Source organism: Lutra lutra, chromosome 5 (genome assembly GCF_902655055.1).
Source record: "Lutra lutra chromosome 5, mLutLut1.2, whole genome shotgun sequence".
Classification (NCBI taxonomy): Eukaryota; Metazoa; Chordata; class Mammalia; order Carnivora; family Mustelidae; genus Lutra; species Lutra lutra.
Genome location: NC_062282.1, coordinates 37,033,214 through 37,051,700, shown reverse-complemented (window position 1 = coordinate 37,051,700; position 18,487 = coordinate 37,033,214). Strand labels below are relative to the sequence as shown.

General features: G+C 40.6%; 1 protein-coding gene across 2 annotated transcripts in view; it reads left to right on the top strand.

Moving 5' to 3' along the window:
- Positions 1 to 667: 667 nt before the first annotated feature.
- EMB (embigin) overlaps positions 668 to 18,487 on the top strand; it is a 49,707-nt gene continuing 31,887 nt past the window's right edge. Inside the window, exons 1-3 of one of the 2 annotated variants that reach the window (XM_047730741.1) lie at positions 672 to 989; positions 11,403 to 11,492; positions 13,086 to 13,175. In XM_047730741.1, coding sequence (XP_047586697.1) covers positions 851 to 989; positions 11,403 to 11,492; positions 13,086 to 13,175 — 319 coding nt within the window. In that variant the 5' untranslated portion in view covers positions 672 to 850. Of the gene's footprint in view, positions 990 to 11,402; positions 11,493 to 13,085; positions 13,176 to 18,487 lie in introns of both variants that reach the window. The other variant, XM_047730742.1, reaches the window with a different exon arrangement.

The following is an 18,487-nucleotide window of genomic DNA, read 5'->3' as shown; positions in this document are numbered from 1 at the left end:
CAGTCTGACGAAGGTCAACAGGCTTGTGCCGTTTACACAGTATCTACTTTCGGTAGTTTTTGTTTCTTGACCTCTAGGTGGCTCCTTAAAAGCTGTTAGGCTAAGCAAACAATAGGAAAAGAAAAACAGACACTGTGGGGCCTTGGGACTCCGAAACCTTAATCTAGAGAGAACCGGCTAAGCCTTCAGAGACTGGTGGGGAAGGTGTGAGCGTTTGGTACGGAGAGCAGAGAAAGACTCGTCCAGGAGGCAGGGCAGCTGGATGGCGCCTTCCACCTGCGCAAGCATTAATCTCCTTAATAACCCAGGGATGTCGGGGGCGGGGGGGGGGGGGGGGGGGGGGGGGGGGCAGAAAAGTGTTGTCCATCCTCTCATCTGTCCCATCAAAGTAAATAAGTGCACCTTGCCTCAGACGAACTAACTGTAAAGGATAGTCTGTAGATTATATCTATACACACACCCATTAGGAGTTTCAAGCTGTCCTGCAGGAGACGAGCTAGACATCACCTGCCGCGTCCTTAGCAAGCTCCCGCGCAGACCTGCGGGAGCCGGGAGGGAGGAGGCAGGAGAGGATGCGGCGCGGAGGTGGCTCCTGCACATCCGGACACGCCCGCTGCGGCCGCGGAGCTGCATAATTGATGCGGGACGGGGCGCAGTCCGGGGTCCGCTTCGGACGCAGTGAGAGCGTCTCAGGGGAGGAGGGCAGGGCGGCCGGGCCCCTCCCACTCTGCCTTTTGTCGCGTGTCCCGCCCCCGGGACCGGCAGCAGGCACCGGGCCACCGGCGAGTGTGCGCAGAAACTTCGGCCACCGACGGCGGTGCGCGAGGACCACGGCTGACCTGCCGGCGCCATGAGCGCCCTGCCCGGCCTGTGGGGGCTCCGGGGGCTCCGGGGGCTCCGGGGGCCGCCGCCCGCGTTGCGGCTCCCGCTGCTCCTCCTGTGCCTCCTCGCCAGCGAGCGCCGGAGCTGGGCGGACGGCAACACTACAGGTGCGAAGGCTGCGGAGCCGGGTTGCGGGGGAGGGTGCGCAGGAAGGGACGCGCGAGGCCGTGCGCGGGTGAGGCCGAGGGTTTGGCCGAGGCGCCGGGGCAGGGGCGGTGGAGAGCGGCGCGGGGATGCTGGCGACGGCGGGTGGCGAGCGGCGGCCGCCTCCTCCCATGGGCCGGGCTTGGGTTGTCTAAGCTGGAAGAGGAGACTGCAGCGGACCCTAGGAAGGAAGGGGACGTACCTCTTTTTCATTCATGGGACTTACAAAAAAATAGCCCCAATAGCTTGGGGCTAGTCCTAGATTCGCTCCTCTTTCACTTAAGACTGTTGCAGCTTTGAGGACCATTGCATTCTGGGTCAGTTCTAGAACTGGGGTTCTCCACGTAGCTCTATGTTGGAATTAACTGGGAGCTTTAACAACTGATAGCTGGCTCCTGCCCTCAAAGTTTTTGATTCAGTTGGCCTGGGATTTAGCCTGGACATCAGGTATTTTGAAGGTTCCCTTGTGATTTTAATCACGTGATCCTAAGCAGGTTAAATACCATACTATAAAATTATAATGGCCTACAGTGTGCACTATTGGGTGAATATTTATACTGTTGGTAGGTTTAAACTGACATTCAGAGCAGACTTCTAAAGACAAAAAAGTAGGAAACAAATGGAAGTGGAATAAATTAACAAAGTTGTAAATAAGTGGGATGATGTATGTAGGTATGGTGAGTGTCTGTGTGTGTATAGTGTCAGTCTGACCTTTTAGCTCCACTTGAGTTAAAATTGTAGAATGATATGCCATATGAAAGGTATTAAGTTAGCATCTATTGTAAGGCAGAATTAAAAATTGTGGAGAAGAAAAAAAAAAGAAAAATAAAATTTAAAAAGTTGTGAAGCAACCTTATCTCATTTTATAGACTCTGTATGGATCTCTGTGAGATTCTGTTTCCTCTTTGCTAATGGCTGTTAGGAAGTTTACTGGGTATTTTTTATCTGGGTGCATTGAACCAACTTGGAAAATAGGTTTTCTGTAAACCTAAGACTTGGGGTCAAAATTTAATAATAAAAATGGTTATAATTAGTCATATTTACTATGTAACAACTATGTGCCAGGCATTGCACTGTGCAGTGTATAACCCTATGAGTTAGTTTTTATTGTCCCTGACTTTCAGATGAGGACACTGGAATTTAGGGAGATTAAATGATTGCCCAAGTGTATGTAACTATTTAAGTAGTAGAGCAGGAAATTTAGCATTGTTCAGTCTGACTCCCAACGCCTGTTTTCTTTCTTTCTTTATTTTTTTATGTTTTTATGTAAGCTCTGAACGCAATAGGGGGCTTGAACTCATGACCCTGAGATCAAGGGTTGTTTGCTCTACTGACTGAGACAGCCAGGCGCCTCCTCCAATGCCTGTTTTCTTAAACACAATACTCAGTTGTCTCTGTGAGATAACTGGGTATGTCTATGAAAGTTTGGAACCACTGACAGGGCACGGTGTATGGATCTAAATGCTTGACTGGAGCCGAAGGACATGCTAACATACTTGGAGTTCTAGAATAAAAAGTTTGGCACAGGGACTCACCTTAATTCTTTTAAGCTGTTTCGAATAAATAAGAAAGGTAAAGTAGCTTTATAAAAGCAAATATTAGATAAATGGGACTATTTAAACATCTTTATTATTACTTTTAAGTAGAAAATTGAGGGAAGGGGTCATTTATCTTTTGAAAAATGTGTCTGCAGGGGAGTCATTTGAAACGATCGTATTTAGCTTCTGGAGGACATTGCTTATATACTCTCTTGATCAACCACCTTCCTTTCTAGAGACACTCCCCAACCCACATACATACGTACACAGCAACTGCCTAGCAATAAATATTTTGAGAACAAATGTTATTCAAGCACCTACATGCTCTTGACATTGTGTTAGTCTGTGTCTAATAGAAAACTTCAGCAGTGTTTTAGCAGTTTCAAGTCATTTAAATTGTTTAAAAAGAACAGATTAACTATAACCTTATCTTACCTTATCTTTAATGGAGTTGTATCTGATGCATCAAAATTGTGACCTTAAATTATCATCACATTTAAAATTATATAAACATTTGTTAAGAATTAGTTCAACTGCCTTTTCTTCTTCCTGTTCTTTTTTTCCGACCTTTTGTCCCCATCTCCGTCTCTTTTTTATGGGAATGGGTCCTATATGCATTAGGTTGGGGAATGCTAGGAGGCAACCTCTCTTGCTGGAGGAAGCCAGAGGGTCCCAGGTCAGGGAATTAGAGGCTGAGCCAAGTCTGGAGGGCATCCAGGTAGGGGAGTGGCTCCATGTACAGTCCTAGAGCCTGAGCACAGGGAGGTGGGTCCTTCTGCAGAGTGGGGTCCTAGATCGGCCTCAGAGCTGAGCAGAGTGACAGAGGTTTCTGTGCAGGGGCAGCCTGACATTGTGGTGTCTGATCCTGATCTGGGGGTGTAGGTTAAGCATGCAGAGGGCAAGTAGAGGAGGATGTCGGAGCTGAGTGGTGTGGAAGACATTTCTTCGGAGTTAAGAGTGGCAGTGGCAATGGGAGATTAGTTGCATACAGGGAGACTGAGCAAGTAAGTAAAGCTAGTAAGGGTAATAGGATCTGGGTTTTTCTCTAGAGAAGAAGGAAATAAAGAAAGGGGGAAAACCAGAGTGATGCTTGTGGTGTTGGATTGCATCTGAGAGCAATTGGCATAAATTCATGTCTTCAGATCTGTCATGATCTATCTTTCATTTCTATATCTATGTAACAGATGCATAGACATAAATGTGTATATGTGTAAATATATGTATAATGCATATATATCACATATATTTTTATATATATGTGTATGTGTGAATATACAGGTATGTATTACTTTGCCCACTGAAGTGGAGAAATGATTTCCCAATAGTGGTGAGTCAGATCTTGATCTACATACCATTCTCTACTAGTGGAACGAGGACTTCTTGGAGAAATGGCTGATTTTATGAATAGGGAGGAGAAAGGATAAGACAAGCCCAGAACCTCTTGTGCCAGAAAGCAGTGAAGTGCTCAAAGAATGATGGGCCATGTCCGAAGGATACAAGAGCAAGAGGGCTCCCACTGGACAGATCTGGGACAAATTGAGCATCAACATAAATAATAAGACTAATGGACTTGTATCCATTAGTAGCCACTGAATATTGCCCACTGAATAATACTGATATTCATGAGTATATACCGATATAAATTAATTAAATGGATCAATTGGAAAGTTTGATGAGGCACAAGATACTACATAGTTTTAAAGTAAGTTCCCCCAAAATGCATAAAGTAGTATTCATGAAAAGAGAAAAAGAAAAAAAAAATAGTCTTTATTGTGGGGCAGCCTGGCAGACACTGCTGTAAACAAATGGTCAAAGTAAACGCCATCAGCAAAGAGAAGAAGAGAAACGGGCCATCTGATAGGATGCAATGAGAGAGCACCACATCCCCTCTGTGATGTATTTGCCAAAGGTCTACTCCAAATCTAGTTACATTACAACATAACCATACTGGAACTCTACTGGTTCTAAGAGTCAAGAAAGGCTAAAGCTGAGAGAGAGTGAAGGAGAATAGAGGGGGCACGGCAGCTGAGAGCAGCATGTAATTCTGAACTACAACCTTTGGCTGAAGAATACATCTCCAGGACTTTTGATGAAACCTCAATGAGCTGCGGGATGAGATGGTAATGCATCAATGTCAATTTCCCAACTCTGATGGCCGTGTGGGGATGAAGTGGAGTGGGGGTAGGTCCTTTCTGGGAATGCACAGTCATGTTCTAGAGGGGGATGAGTCATCAGGTCAGCAGCAGATTCTCAGGTGGTTGGGGGAAGAATTCTTTATTCTGTACTCAACCTTTTTGTCTGAGATCTTTTGAAAAGAAGCAAAAAGAATTTCACCTCTTTCTGAGAAAGCTTTCCTTAGCATAGACATTAGGCCATAATGAGAGTTGAGAAACTGTCATCAGTTTATGTAATTAAGTACCATTTTCCAAAGGGGTAGTTGTCCTCAAACAGATTATAAGTGTGGAGGCTGTTTGTCCTGGACTGTCCTCTTTTGAAATTACTTTCGTATCATTGGTCTCCCGTATTTCATAATATAATGTGAATTGTAGAAATAAACAACTGGGACACACAATGACGTAGAAGAAAAACTGGGTGGCTCAGTCAGTGGAGCCTATGACTCTTGATCTCGAGGTTGTGAGTTCACAACCCATGTTGGGTGTAGAGATTACTTAAAATAAAATCTTGAAAAGAAAAAAAAAACTTCAAAACGTTTTATTAAAAATAAAACCCCCTACTCCTAATAAAACATAGTCACTCCACGCATAATAAACTATCTCAAATAGTATGTTGTCAGTGTAGAAATAATGGATGTTATCTTTGAAACTGGTGTTATTCTTTTAATCGAAAATAACATTTTTCTGTAAGTTTTAAAGTTGTGATTATATCATTACTAATGTATCTCTACTCCCAAGATAGAATCATTTTTATAGCCTTATAATGACATAGTTCTGAGATCCTGAAAGGGAATTTAGATATCTCATTTGATTGATCTTGAAGCCCAAAGTGCTTTCAGGATGTAGCCAAGAGTCTGGAGATAGCTAATAGCTACAACAGATTTCCTGGTTTGCATTTTAAAACTCTGTGTAGCACTTAGTGCGTCTCCATAAAAGGTCCTCAAAATAGGCTCCAGGCAAGAGTGGGGTTGGCCAAAAAGGGTGGTAAGAAATGTTCTTGCTTTAAAATATCTACACGTAAAATACATCAAAAGGACCTCAGGGCCACAGGGCCATTTGAAGATTATTAAAAAACATCCCTTTGAAGAATCAGAGTTGAGGATATTCCTGCTGTGAAATCAGGGTTTCTCAGCCTTGGTATTATTGACATTTGGGGCTGGATAATTCTCTGTTGTGGGGCATTGTCATTGCAGAATGCTTAGTAGCAGCTCTGGCCTCTCCTATGTAGTGGGTGAGTTGTGTCTCCAAAAAAGTCATGTTCAAGTCCTGACTGTTTGTACCCACGAAACATCATTTGAGAGTAACGTCTTTGCAGATGTAATCAAGTTAGCATGAGGTCATACTAGATTAGGGTAGACCTTTAACCCAATGACTGTGGTCTTTATGAAAGAAACCAGAGGGAGATTTGGATAGGGAGACAGACATACTCAGAGGGAAGATGGCTGTGAGATGGAGCCAGAGATGGGAGTGAGGCCGGTAAGAGTCAAGGAATGCCAAGGATTGCTGGCCACCCCCCAAAGCTAGGAAGAGGCAGGGAGGTTTTCTTCCATAGAGCCTCCAGAGGGGGCAAAGCCCTGCACCTTGATTTCAGGCTTCCCATCTCCAGAACTATGAGAGAATAAACTTCTGGTGTTTTAAGCTGCTGTGTTTGTGGCAATTTTTTCTGACAGCCCTAGGAAACTACTGTAACCTATTAGATACAAGTAGTAACCTCCTTCAAGTTGTGGCGTCCACATGTCTCCAGACATTGCTACATGTCCCGTGGAGGGCAAAAGTCAGCTCCAGTTGAGAACCATTGAACAGAATCTAGGTCTTATCAAAGAAAAATCTAGTGGGTGAAACATTGGAAAAACCCACAGTCGTTAGAAGGAACAGGAATGCTAGTCAGACTTCTGGTGTTTTATTTCTTAAGAGTTTTATTTGGTCTAAGATTCACTGTTAACATATTTTAATGACCATTTAGAGGTAGTCTGAAACACGAGTTTTTAACGCTGCCTTTTGACATGGGTTTTATTGCAATAATCCGTTTTCAAAGGAAAGATCAATTTGTTTACGTTTCAATATGACCAAGGTTTAAAACCAGTTTTACAAGGCTTTGGAAAAGTGCGCACTGTTCTTGCTATTAGGCTTTTTAATTGTTCTTCAATTGTTGTTGGTCTAAAAATGCCCCCCCTTTTTTTTAAGAGGGAGAGAGTATGTGTGTGAATATGTGCAAGTAGAGTGGGGGAGGGCCCGGGGGAGAAGGAGAATGTTAAGCAGCCTCCATGCCCAGCGCAGAGCCCAGTGCAGGGCTCGCCCTCACAACCCTGAGATCATAACCTGAGCTGAAATCAAGAGATGCTTAACCGACTGAGCCACCCAGGCGCCCCTAAAAATGGCCTTTTGCCCAGTGGTTCTCATTCTATGGAGAAAGATAATGGGCTTTCTGTTTGTTTTTTTAACTGTCCCTGACTTAGAAGACTGACTTATAAAATGTCCCCATCAGGAATTTATTTTCTTGCCAAACCTTCTTTTCTTGACAAACTCTCTGTGGATTATAGTGTCTGGGAATCAATATAGCCTTAATTCTCCTCTTCTCTTCTTTCTGCTATTGCCATTATAGATGGGATAAGAATACTGTATTCCTAGCTTCCAGAAGTAGAACTCTAAAAGCACTGTTTATTAGAAATATTGGTAATTAGATATTTTAATGCTATAGTTTAGCCATATCATGGCTTAAATGGCCTTTACAATTTGGCAAGGGATCTTGGGGTTATATATAGCATTGCTTCCATGAGGAAATATATTCTGAATTCCAAACCTTTGTTTTATAAATAGTATGTATTATCCATTCCTAGGTTATAGTGTTTTTATAATTGGGCTATACATTTATAATACTGTGTATCAGGAGGCTAAAATTAAAATTTAATAAAAATATTGGTAATTATGCATACTGATAGCAATCAGTACATTATATGGAGGAGAGCGAGAAAGAGAGAGAATGATATTTACCCTAATAATAGCTTTTACTTACACCTTTCTCTACATGAAATCTAGACCCTTCCAGGATCATAAAATATAATAAAATTGTTTGGGGGGGGGATTTAGAGAAAATGCTTATTTTTTTTTAAAGATTATATTTATTTATTTGACAGAGAGAGATAGTGAGAGAGGGAACACAAGCAAGGGGTATTGGAGAGGGAGAAGCAGGCTTCCCACCGAGCAGGGAGCCCAATGTGGGACTCGATCCCAGGACCCTGGAATCATGGCCTGAGCCTAAGGCAGACGCTCAACCAACTGAGCCACCCAGGTGCCCCCAAAATGCTTATTCTTAAACAGAGGTGTGATTGAACTTTTCTGATCTAGAGGAAAGCAAATGTGAAGACCCAATGTAGTGTTCTAGTGTTACTTATCCTTTTTTTTTTCTTCCCAATTTACTTCAATTAAAATGGAGCTCCAGAATTAAATATGTAAAAATGTTACTTTAATACTGTAAGTAGAAATTATAACGTTTATCTCTTAAAAATATTAATAGCGTATATTATAAGCCCATCTAGCAATGTCTATTTTAAAATGTAATATGTGACAGATATTTAAGTAGAGACCATTTTGCTATTTTACAGAAACTAACAATAGGTGAAAATTAGGTCGTTACTCAGCTCTTTGATGCAACACTGGCATGCCCCTTGCCCCTGCAGAGGGAGAAAAATCTTTAATCTTTAGAAAAACTATTAGATGTTACTTCTTAATGTGGCATTTTTGCCACTAACTGTAAAAGAAGGCCGGGTGGAAAGTTTCCTGCCATGATTAAGAGAGGGATGAGCGTGACAACTTGAGGAATGTATGCTGTGATCTTGGCGCCATCACTCAGTATTAGACTCTTCTGATCCTCCCTCTTTTTTCCATGAAATGAAACCCCGAGTAACAAGTCAGAGGCAGGACTTGGATTAGGATCCAAATTCCTGCCTCTCCATTTTGTGTTTCTTTTTGTGACTCAGCCTAATCCTTTAGGGGGGAGTATTCAAACCACATCTGCCTGACTCTCCTGCCAGTTTCCTTTAAACACCCATCTCTGCCTCCTGCCAGTTGTCCTCCTACGGAAAGCAATAAGGTTTACGTTCCCACTTCTTTGATTAAAAAAAAACAAACAAACTTGGCTAAGCAAAGAACTTCTCACTTTTACTATTCTAGCACCTTCTGTGGAAGGCCCTGCTTTTTCCACTCTAGACGTTTGTGTACGTCGCCTTTTGGAGGGACTTTCCTTGAGGCAAAAAAACAAACAAACAAAAAAACCATAAGAATTGCACATGTTCTTTTGCACTTCGAGCTTGTTCAGTGGAATCTGAAGCCTGATCAAGAAAAATGCTTTAGAGGGGATACGAAGTTAGGGTACAGGTGGTGGCTGGTTTATGGATGTCTGTATTTTTAATCTATGGACAGGTGGTGGGAAGTGGTTGTAACAGCTCGTATCTTCTGGAGCTGCCCAAACTTCTCTATTCTTGAAGCTTGGTGTTTTTCCCCCCTCCCATTCCATCAGCTCCTGTGAGCTTAGATTTTGCCCAAGTCACGTCTAGACCTCTCTTCTCTTGTGCTAATACAGGTAGGCTCTCCCATCCAGGCCCGATACGGAGAAATGGCAAAATAACCCCAGCCTCTGAGCTTATCTCTGTGGCATCATCTCCACCTCTGTTCCACCTCCACAGTCTCTCAAAGATGTAAATCAGGCTTCATCCTCTGCCTCTCCCCTGCCAAGTTGGAAAATACACGGGCTAGTAGTTATAGTCATACTATGAATGGGTGGCACTCTGAAATTTTAATGACTCTCACTTACAAATTGGGGGCCTAAATCACTGTTATTATCATCCATGTGGTCCGGTAGGGACCGAGTTTGCTCAGCTTCCTGCTCCTTAGCAGCATCAAGCACGGATCAAGTGCTCCCTATATTCACTTATTTAAATAAAATAGGAAGGATAAAACACATTTTTTCAGCTTATGTCACTTTCTTATTGCTTTTGATAGTGTGACTAATACTACTAATAATATGAATAAATAATATTAGACTATCTCAAAGGATTATGGTCTTGTTTTAGGGATAAAGAGTGTGATGAGAAACCTCACAATTACATTCAGCTCTGGAGTAGGCTAGGCCAAGAAAGGAGGCTCCCTAGCAAGGAAGCAAAGATATCAAAGCTTATGTTTCGCACGTTTTCACTGAAGGGATGATCTAGAACAGCTCATTCCTTCCCAACCACACCCTCCTGGCTTTCTATCTGTAAGTCAAAAGCATCTACTTTCATCTTTCTGAGATATTTCCTCTTAAATACCACCTCTAAGTGAGCTATGCCCTAAGAATGGAAAAACAATTTTTTTCATTAGAAAAAGAATGTTGATAGGAGCCTTTTGGGCTGTGTATGCATGCGTGTGTGTGTGTGTGTGTGTGTGTGTGAGAGAGAGAGAGAGAGAGAGAGAGACAGAGACAGAGACAGAGACAGAGAAGTGGAGACAAAAAGAATATGAATGAATGAATATTAAATGTGAGTGGAAGAAATGTTTTCTATTCTTGATAGCCCAGTCAGACACTCAGGGCATATTTTCTTGTACAATCACTGTCAGGAGGTGATATGATTTACATATTAAATTTGTTAAAAGGATGACTTTATGAGAAAGTGCCCTCCACCTTCCAAAGCTGCTTTAGAAGTGATCCAGCCTTTGGAACACAGCTTACTGGAGAGTGAGGTTCTGCTAGGTAGATTTGTTTATTAGGCAATGTTGTCAAACCTGTGCATAAGCGGAGGCAACAAAGGTGATCACCAGCTTTGATAATATTTTTCATACACATAAGAAAAGAACTGGAAATCTAATCTTGCACTAGGAGTAAGTTTCTGCTCAGAGTATTAGGAAAGTGAAATAAAAAAAAAGGCTCAGGTTTAATTTAAACTGAATGAGAAGTTTTAAGAATGCAGCCAAGACTTTTTCCCCTTTTCTGACTTATTTGTTGGAATTTGGAATTGGGGTCGTTTTTATGGGCGATAAGTTCTGATGCCTCACAAAGAACAGTAGCCACTGTACCAAAAAAAAAAAAGAAATTTGAGGAGAGTGGAAGGGAGGAAATGGAAACTTTTTTTTTTTCAATAAAGATTTTGAAAAGGTGAGAGAAGTGGCAGAGGAGAACCAAAAGTCAGTTTGGTAGAGCTGGTCTATAACTGTAGCTGGAAAACCAAACAACAGAAACTCTCACTGTGTATCCATTTTCTCTTCTCTGTCCTCATTTTATGCCCTTTATTATGGTCTCTCTGTCTCTCTTTGTTCACTCACCTTCTTTCTGCCTCTTTGTGTCTGTCTTTTTCCCGGCAGTCTTGTCTCATTCTTCAGTATCTTCATGTATGTTTCGTAAAGAAATTACAAATGATGGGATAAGACAATAATTTTTTTTAAGCTACTTGATTAAATCAGTAGGGATTTTTCAGTAAAGAAAAGAGCATAGAAAAAGTTGGAAATTTGGTCGCATTTGATAGCCCAATATATTTCTGAATATCTGCGAATGTATGAGATCTAGTTCCTTGGAGCTCCCTGAAAACGTTATTTTTCACTAATAGTATACAATATAGAATATTAGCTGTTACAAAATAGCTTGCAGTCATTTCATCTTGATAATAATATTTGATCGCATTTTCTTTTCTTACAGCTTCACCTCTTACAAGTCTACCCATCCCAGAAGTAATGATGACAAAGTACTCCAACCTTTCCTTGAAGAGTCAGAACATCTCGCTGACTGGTAAATGTGTTGTGTCAAATAATACAGTGCCCCCCAAAGTTTTTATTTTTAAGTAAGCCATTGCATTTTGCCTCATAAATTATTAATCCTTGCTCACGGTCTGGTGGGAGACACACACACCAGTACCTCATACAATTAGAACACAGTATGTGGGAGTCTACCGCAATGAGGGCAGTGTACTCTGTGTGCTGGGAGGGGGCGGCTGGCCAGAGTGGGAAGCCCGAGAAGGACTCTCTAGAAGAGGGGCCCCTGGGAAGAAGGGAGGGTTCATTTTGATTGACAGATACTCTTCAGTTTTCTTCTGTTCTTGCGGTGCCTCTGTTCAGATCTCTCTGCATTGAAGAGGGAATTTGTGTATCCCCCGGAAGAGCTTTAGGCAGGGAAATTAAAAATGCTATCGAGTGAGTCAATGACAGTGCCATGGAAAAGTAAGGAAGGCATTCTGCACTGAAACTCAGCTTGGCTTTCTTTTTCACAGTTTTAGATTCCAGTAGTTCAAAAGGAATCACAGATTTTTTTAAAGGAGTAAGAGTAATTGTCTATTTTAGGAACAATGTTACAGGTGTAATTAGAATTTAAATATTGTAAACGCATTTACAGAGTCAATAACATGTTTTCTCCAGTTATCTGTTCAGTCTTTAACTGTCCTTTAGTCTTAAGAACTGTTTCTCTCTTTCTCATATGAATGAAAGCTATGCATCCCTCATCTCCCATCTGATACCAAAAGAATGTTTGCACTTGCCCTTTTGGGGTAGAAAACTTTTTTTATTATCTTGTACAACTCCTGTTTGTTCTCAGGCTCTATTCCAATATTTGAAGTTTAATCTAGATTGTAAAAAGTACTTACCTTACCACCTGGGTGGCTCATCTGCCTTCAGCTCAGGTCGTGATCCTGGGGTCCTGGGATCAAGCCCCACGTAGGGCTCCCTACTTAGCAGGGAGTCTGCATCCCCCTCTCTCTCTGCCCCTCCCCTTTGGTCATGCTCTCTCTGTCAAATAAATAAAACCTTTTTTTAAAAAAGCACTTACAGGGGCACCTGGGTGGCTCCGTGGGTTAAAGCTTCTGCCTCCGGCTCAGGTCGTGATCTCAGGGTCCTGGAATCGAGCCCCGCATCAGGATCTCTGCTCAGCAGAGGGCCTGCTTCCCCCCGCCACCCCCAACCCTGCTTGCCTCTCTGCCTACTTGTGATCTCTGACTGTCAAATAAATAAATAAAATCTTTAAAAAACAACAACAAGGGCGCCTGGGTGGCTCAGTGGGTTAAGCTGCTGCCTTCGGTTCAGGTCATCATCTCAGGGTCCTAGGATTGAGTCCCACATCGGGCTCTCTGCTCCACAGGGAGCCTGCTTCCCTCTCTCTCTCTCTCTCTCTGCCTGCCTGTCTACTGTGATCTCTATCTGTCAAATAAATAAATAAAATCTTTAAAAACAACAACAACAACAACAAAAGCACTGACAACAATCCTATGTTATTTTTTAAATTAATTTTATTTTTCATTAATCATGTACAATATAGCATTTTAGCTGTTAAAAACTAGCTTATAGTCATTTCATCTTGATAATAATATGCGATCTCATTTTCTTCTTCTTACAGCTTCACCTCTTACAAGTCTACCCATCCCAGAAGTAATGATGACAAAATACTCCAACCTTTTCTTGGAGAGTCACAACATCTCACTGACTGGTAAATGTGTTGCCTTTCAAATAATTTTTGAAACCCTGTTTTCATGTTCTAGTTATTGGTTTCCTCTGTCAGATGAGGTTTTGCTTTGAGAGAGATCCATATGAGAACATGAGTTTGCAAATCCTTTGAGTATCCAGGTAATGTAGGCAGCAGCACACCCCTTCCCTACCCAGTAAGGACCCTGGGGGAAAAAGGGTTAGTGTCCAAGAAGAGAGGAAAAAGTGGACATTTTAGTTGTTGTGGGGTTAGTTATTTACCTAACCTGTTTGGAAGGTTAAACTCCTGACTACTCTTTTATTGTAATACTATCATTAAAACCAGTATTCTTGCTGCTGTGAAGAGACCAGTGGTCCGTAGTTGTCTGTTAGTTACCCATTAGTTTCCTTCTGCCTTAGCTTGATCAAACCTTAAACAAGTTTTTCTTCCTCCTAGGCCCCTGAACTTTAGTTTGGCCCAAGTCTGAGCAGCACTAATGCTTGACTACAGTGTGATCATGCTTCCTGCTCCCCCCACTAGTTTGTCCCATTTCCTCTCAAAAGTTCCTGCTAGCCTGCTTACCCCTCCCTAGAAAAGAAAGGCATTTTCTGTTTGACTTTGAGATGCCTGCAGACAGATCCAAAGTTCGGTACATCTTCCTTATTGCAATAGACTTTTTGAATAAAATCTCTGTTTACATAGATCTGGATTTGTTTTTATTTGACAAAAGAAAAGATTTGACATTCATTTTGAAAGACTGGATTTCCAACCTGTGGCCTACATGGTTGTGTTTTCCTGTAAGTTATTGTTCTGGTTGCCTTTGCATCAAAAAATTTGGTCTTAGGAACTGCCTTCCTGAAATATAGAAGTTAAATCTGAAGATATGTTTATGCCTACTAAGAACCATAGGCTTTCCTCCTACTGCTATCTCTAGGATTTTTAACCTCCCTGATGAATGGAATGTTTTCATGTGGTCATATTTATGTTTATTTGAATTGCACATTTTTTTTAATTTTATTTTTTCAATGTTCCAAGATTCATTGTTTACACACCACACCCAGTGCTCCATGCAATATATGCCCTCCTTAATACCCACCACCTGGCTCACCCATCCCCCCACCCCCCTGCATATAATTCTGTGCTGTCCTTACTGTTTTCTCTTTCCCTCAGGCCCTTTTAGAAACTAGAGATGAAATGTTTCTTGTAGAGAGATTCAAATATAATACATTAGTTGCACATTTTGGACCAGCATGACATTGGCCCAACTCTTAGCAGCTTACTTACCAAAGATGCTAGAGGGGCACCTGGGTGGCTCAGTTGGTTAGGCGGCTGCCTTTGGCTCAGGTCATGATCCCAGGGTCCTGGGATTGAGCCCCACATCGGGCTCCCTGCTCAGCAGGGAGTCTGCTTTACCCTCTCCCACTGCCTGCCTTTCCCTTTGCTTGTGCTCTCTTAATCTCTGTCAAATAAATAAATAAAATCTTAAATAAAACAACAACAAAGATGCTAGAGACTGGGGGAACACAAGGTGCTGTGCCTGGGAGAATGGGAAACATGACCTTTGATTCATGGACGCTTGGTTGTTTACTTATTTTGTGTTTTCAAAATGTTGTTAGTAAAAAAAAAAATGTTGTTAGTTATTTACTTAACAACAATTATGTCTATTTTAAGGGAACTTACGTTATTTTTGAAACCATGTAAAAAGTTTCAAAAACAATGAAAAACAAAAGTATTTTAATTGCCTTATTTTTAAATATGTGCAAATCGCATTTGCATAGATAATGAATATATTGGTGATAGTGTAATTGACAAGTAAGAATAAAAGTTTTCTTTCTTTTTTTTTTTTTTTTTTGCTTTTGTTTTTGTTTTTCCTTTCTGATATCTCTGGGTTTGAAAGCTTCTCTTTTGATAATGGACTTTTTTTTTTTAAATCACTGAACTAAGTCTCCCTTTGTCAGCATTTGAAATTCATTGTTTGCATTACAGCAATTAGAACATTTCTTTATTGTTACTTTTATTTTTCTTTCTTTGCCTCTGCATATTACAGTGATTGGTATCTCAATCAGTGTGTTATAGTTTAACCAAAGAGGTTAAAATCAAAACACCACTGGGCAGTACTCTTGACCATCCTGGTAATGTTGGGGTAGGCTCTCCCTCCCAATGACAAATTTTATTTACCATGTTGAAATGTGAGCAGCTGGCCTGATGAGGTCCTGGTGAGACAAGGAGTTAGACAAAGCAGTCACTCAGGGAAGAGATACTCAGATTACGGTATCGAGTGAAATTTGGGAGGACTAGTTAAGGTCAGGAAAGGTAGCCATGTTCCCTAGAGCCTGCCAGGCAAGAGGTCAGTGTTAAGACCTCTCAGACTCCAAGGCCAGGTACCTGTTTCATGACATGAGAAGAGGGTGTTCGGGAAGAGAGAACAAGAAGTGGGTTTTTTTGTTTTTTGTTTTCTTTGTTTGTTTTTTAGCTGAAAAAGAGAATAGTGAGTCCCTTACATTTGGTTGCTCAGACACTTTGTGGCAGAGAAGACCCTAGAATGACTTCAAGGACGTTCAAATGTGTATGATGTTTCTCATCACACCTGATGAAAAGACTGCTGAGGTACATGCCTGTGAACTGAAGTCATGTTAGTCTTCCTTGTGTTTGTCAACAGGGCATTTGAGTTCTAAGAGTCACAGATCTAAGAACCAGGGCTTGAATCTAGGCAAGGAGAGGATCAGGAACTGAAAATCCCCAGAAAACTGATCTTTGCAGAAAACTGGAACTGAAGACCCTCAGAAGGCTATAAACATGGTGAAAAATATTTGACCTGGCAGGTGGGGACGGGTGGGGAACCAGAGTGGATCTGCACAAGGCCACGCACGATAAGTAGGCTTCCTGGTTTTAGCTTTGTTCTGAATCAAAAACAAAGACTTCCCTGAGTACTTAAAGTCAAAGGCCTGCCCTCAGTGGCATTGAGATTGCAAATTTACATTCCCTGCGTGACACGCGAGCCTTGCAAGCTGAGAAATAACACAAACATGACTCTGGTTCTGCAGGAAAGCAAATGGAAGAAAACATTTATGGCAGGACACTTCGCCTGCTCTGGCTATGGATCTGGGCTGAGGACTTGCTCACAAATAAAAGTACAATGATGTGGACCCCAAGACTGAGAGTCAACTAAAGAACAGTAGGATTAGATTGTCCAGAATTTAAGATGACAGAGATAGTAGGTAGAGTTATAGAAGAAGAAATATTGTAAAACAGGGGAAAACAATATTATGCTATCAAAAAAAAAAAAAAAAAAAGATAAAGCATGTTTGAAAAATAGCCAAATAGAATTTCAAGGGATAGAATCTCAGCTTGTCAGAGGATGGTTCTGTCTCAGCTGAGCTCTTTCCAGGGGTAACCTCTGTTTCATGTATGTACTTATGTGTGTATTCATCATAGAAACTGTAGAGTCCTATGGGACATTGTGTTGTATTCTTTAATATTAGTGGTTTAAATCCATATGTATTGTCCTGAATATTTTTGTTGTCGATCAGTGTTAGTTCTTGAGATCTAGCCATATTACATGGACATACCTTATTTCTTTTACTTGTGTACACAGTATAAACATACCAGTTTTCTTAAACATTTTCCTCTAAATGGACCCTAGTTTGCTTAAATTGTTTTCAGTAGTAAACCATTCAATAATGAACACTTCTTTCTACATCTCTCTCTCTGGGCATGACTGTGTGTGTTCCTTTGGGATAAATGCTACAGGGTAGAATTGCTGAATTAGGAATTGTGTGCATTTTAATTTTAATACATACTTGCAAATTGCCCGCCAAAGTAGCAGTTTACCTTTTCCCTCACTCCCATATTTGACTGTAATCCTCCTTAGTTCCTGACTAGCACCACTCGATATTATTAAATTCTTTCATCTTTGCCAGCAGGAGGGCTAAAAGCTGTATCACTGTTGTTTTAATTTGTGTTTTGGAGTTGGACATACTTATGTATATATGGTGTGTTTGTGTTAATACCCTGTGTCCATTTTCCTGTTGGGTTTATATACTTTTTAATTGGTGCGAGACAGCTATACACTTTAAATTCTAATTTGCACTTTTTATTGAAATAGCAAATATTGTCTCCCAGTTGTCTTTAAACATTTACAAGGTGTTTTTTATTGTGAAGAAATTTCATTGTTATTATTTTCTCCTATCATTTTTATGGAAGTATTTTCATAGGAGTTTTTTACCCTTCAGTTTTTAATCCTTTTGAAATATAGTGTGTGATAGGGCATGAACTTTACTAAATTATTATTTTAATATAGATAGCCAAGGTCTCAACACCCTGTACTGAATAGTTCTTTTTCCTACGGCTTTGAAATATCACCCTAATCATATTCCAAATTCCTATGTGCTATTCTGTTCCTTTATTGTTTCAATATTTTTCAAACATTTTAGAGAGTTGGGCAAAGTAAGAAATAAATTTACCTTGTAAACTGATTTACCACCCATGCACACACATGGGCAAACACACACATGATACAAAGTATGCATTAAGCAACATGCACACCTCACAGGTGTGTTGTACTAAGTTTCTCTTCTCTTTCAATCCATTAAAAAACAAATTTGGTTGGGGCACCTGGGTGGCTCATTGGGTTAAAACCTCTGTCTTCGGCTCAGGACATGATCCTAGGGTCCTGGGATCGAGCCCCACATCGGGCTGTCTGCTCAGCAGGGAGCCTGCTTCCTCCTTTCTCTCTCTCTGCCTGTCTCTCTGCCTACTTGTGATCTCTGTCTGTCAAATAAATAAAATCTTTAAAAAAAAATAAAAAATAAATAAAAAACAAATTTGGTGATAACTATTAACTTGACTTCCTAACCATTAAGTTTCCAACTTGCAATCCAGAAAATTCTACCTATTTATTCCATTAATTTCTTGGTATTTTCCAGCATCATTAACACATTAATCTTTTTTTGAAACATTATGATACATCTTTATATCTTTGTTCTTCTTTTTTTTTTTAACATAAGTTTTCCAATGTCTTACATTTTCACTCTTTCATGTAGATTTTTTTGGAATCAAGTTCCACAACAACTACTTATTGGATTTTGGCTGATTTTTCACTAAATTTATAGAATAATTTGGAGAATTAATGATTTTATTATATTGTATTACTACCTATAATTTAGATCTCATTTGACTTAAGATTTCTGTTACAGTTTTTTTCCTTTTTAAAAAGTATTAAAAATAATAATTATATATACTTAGGGTGTACAACATGATGGTTTTATATATAAATATATATAGTGAAATGTTGCTACAGTCAACTAATTAACCTGTCATCTCACAAAGTAATTTTT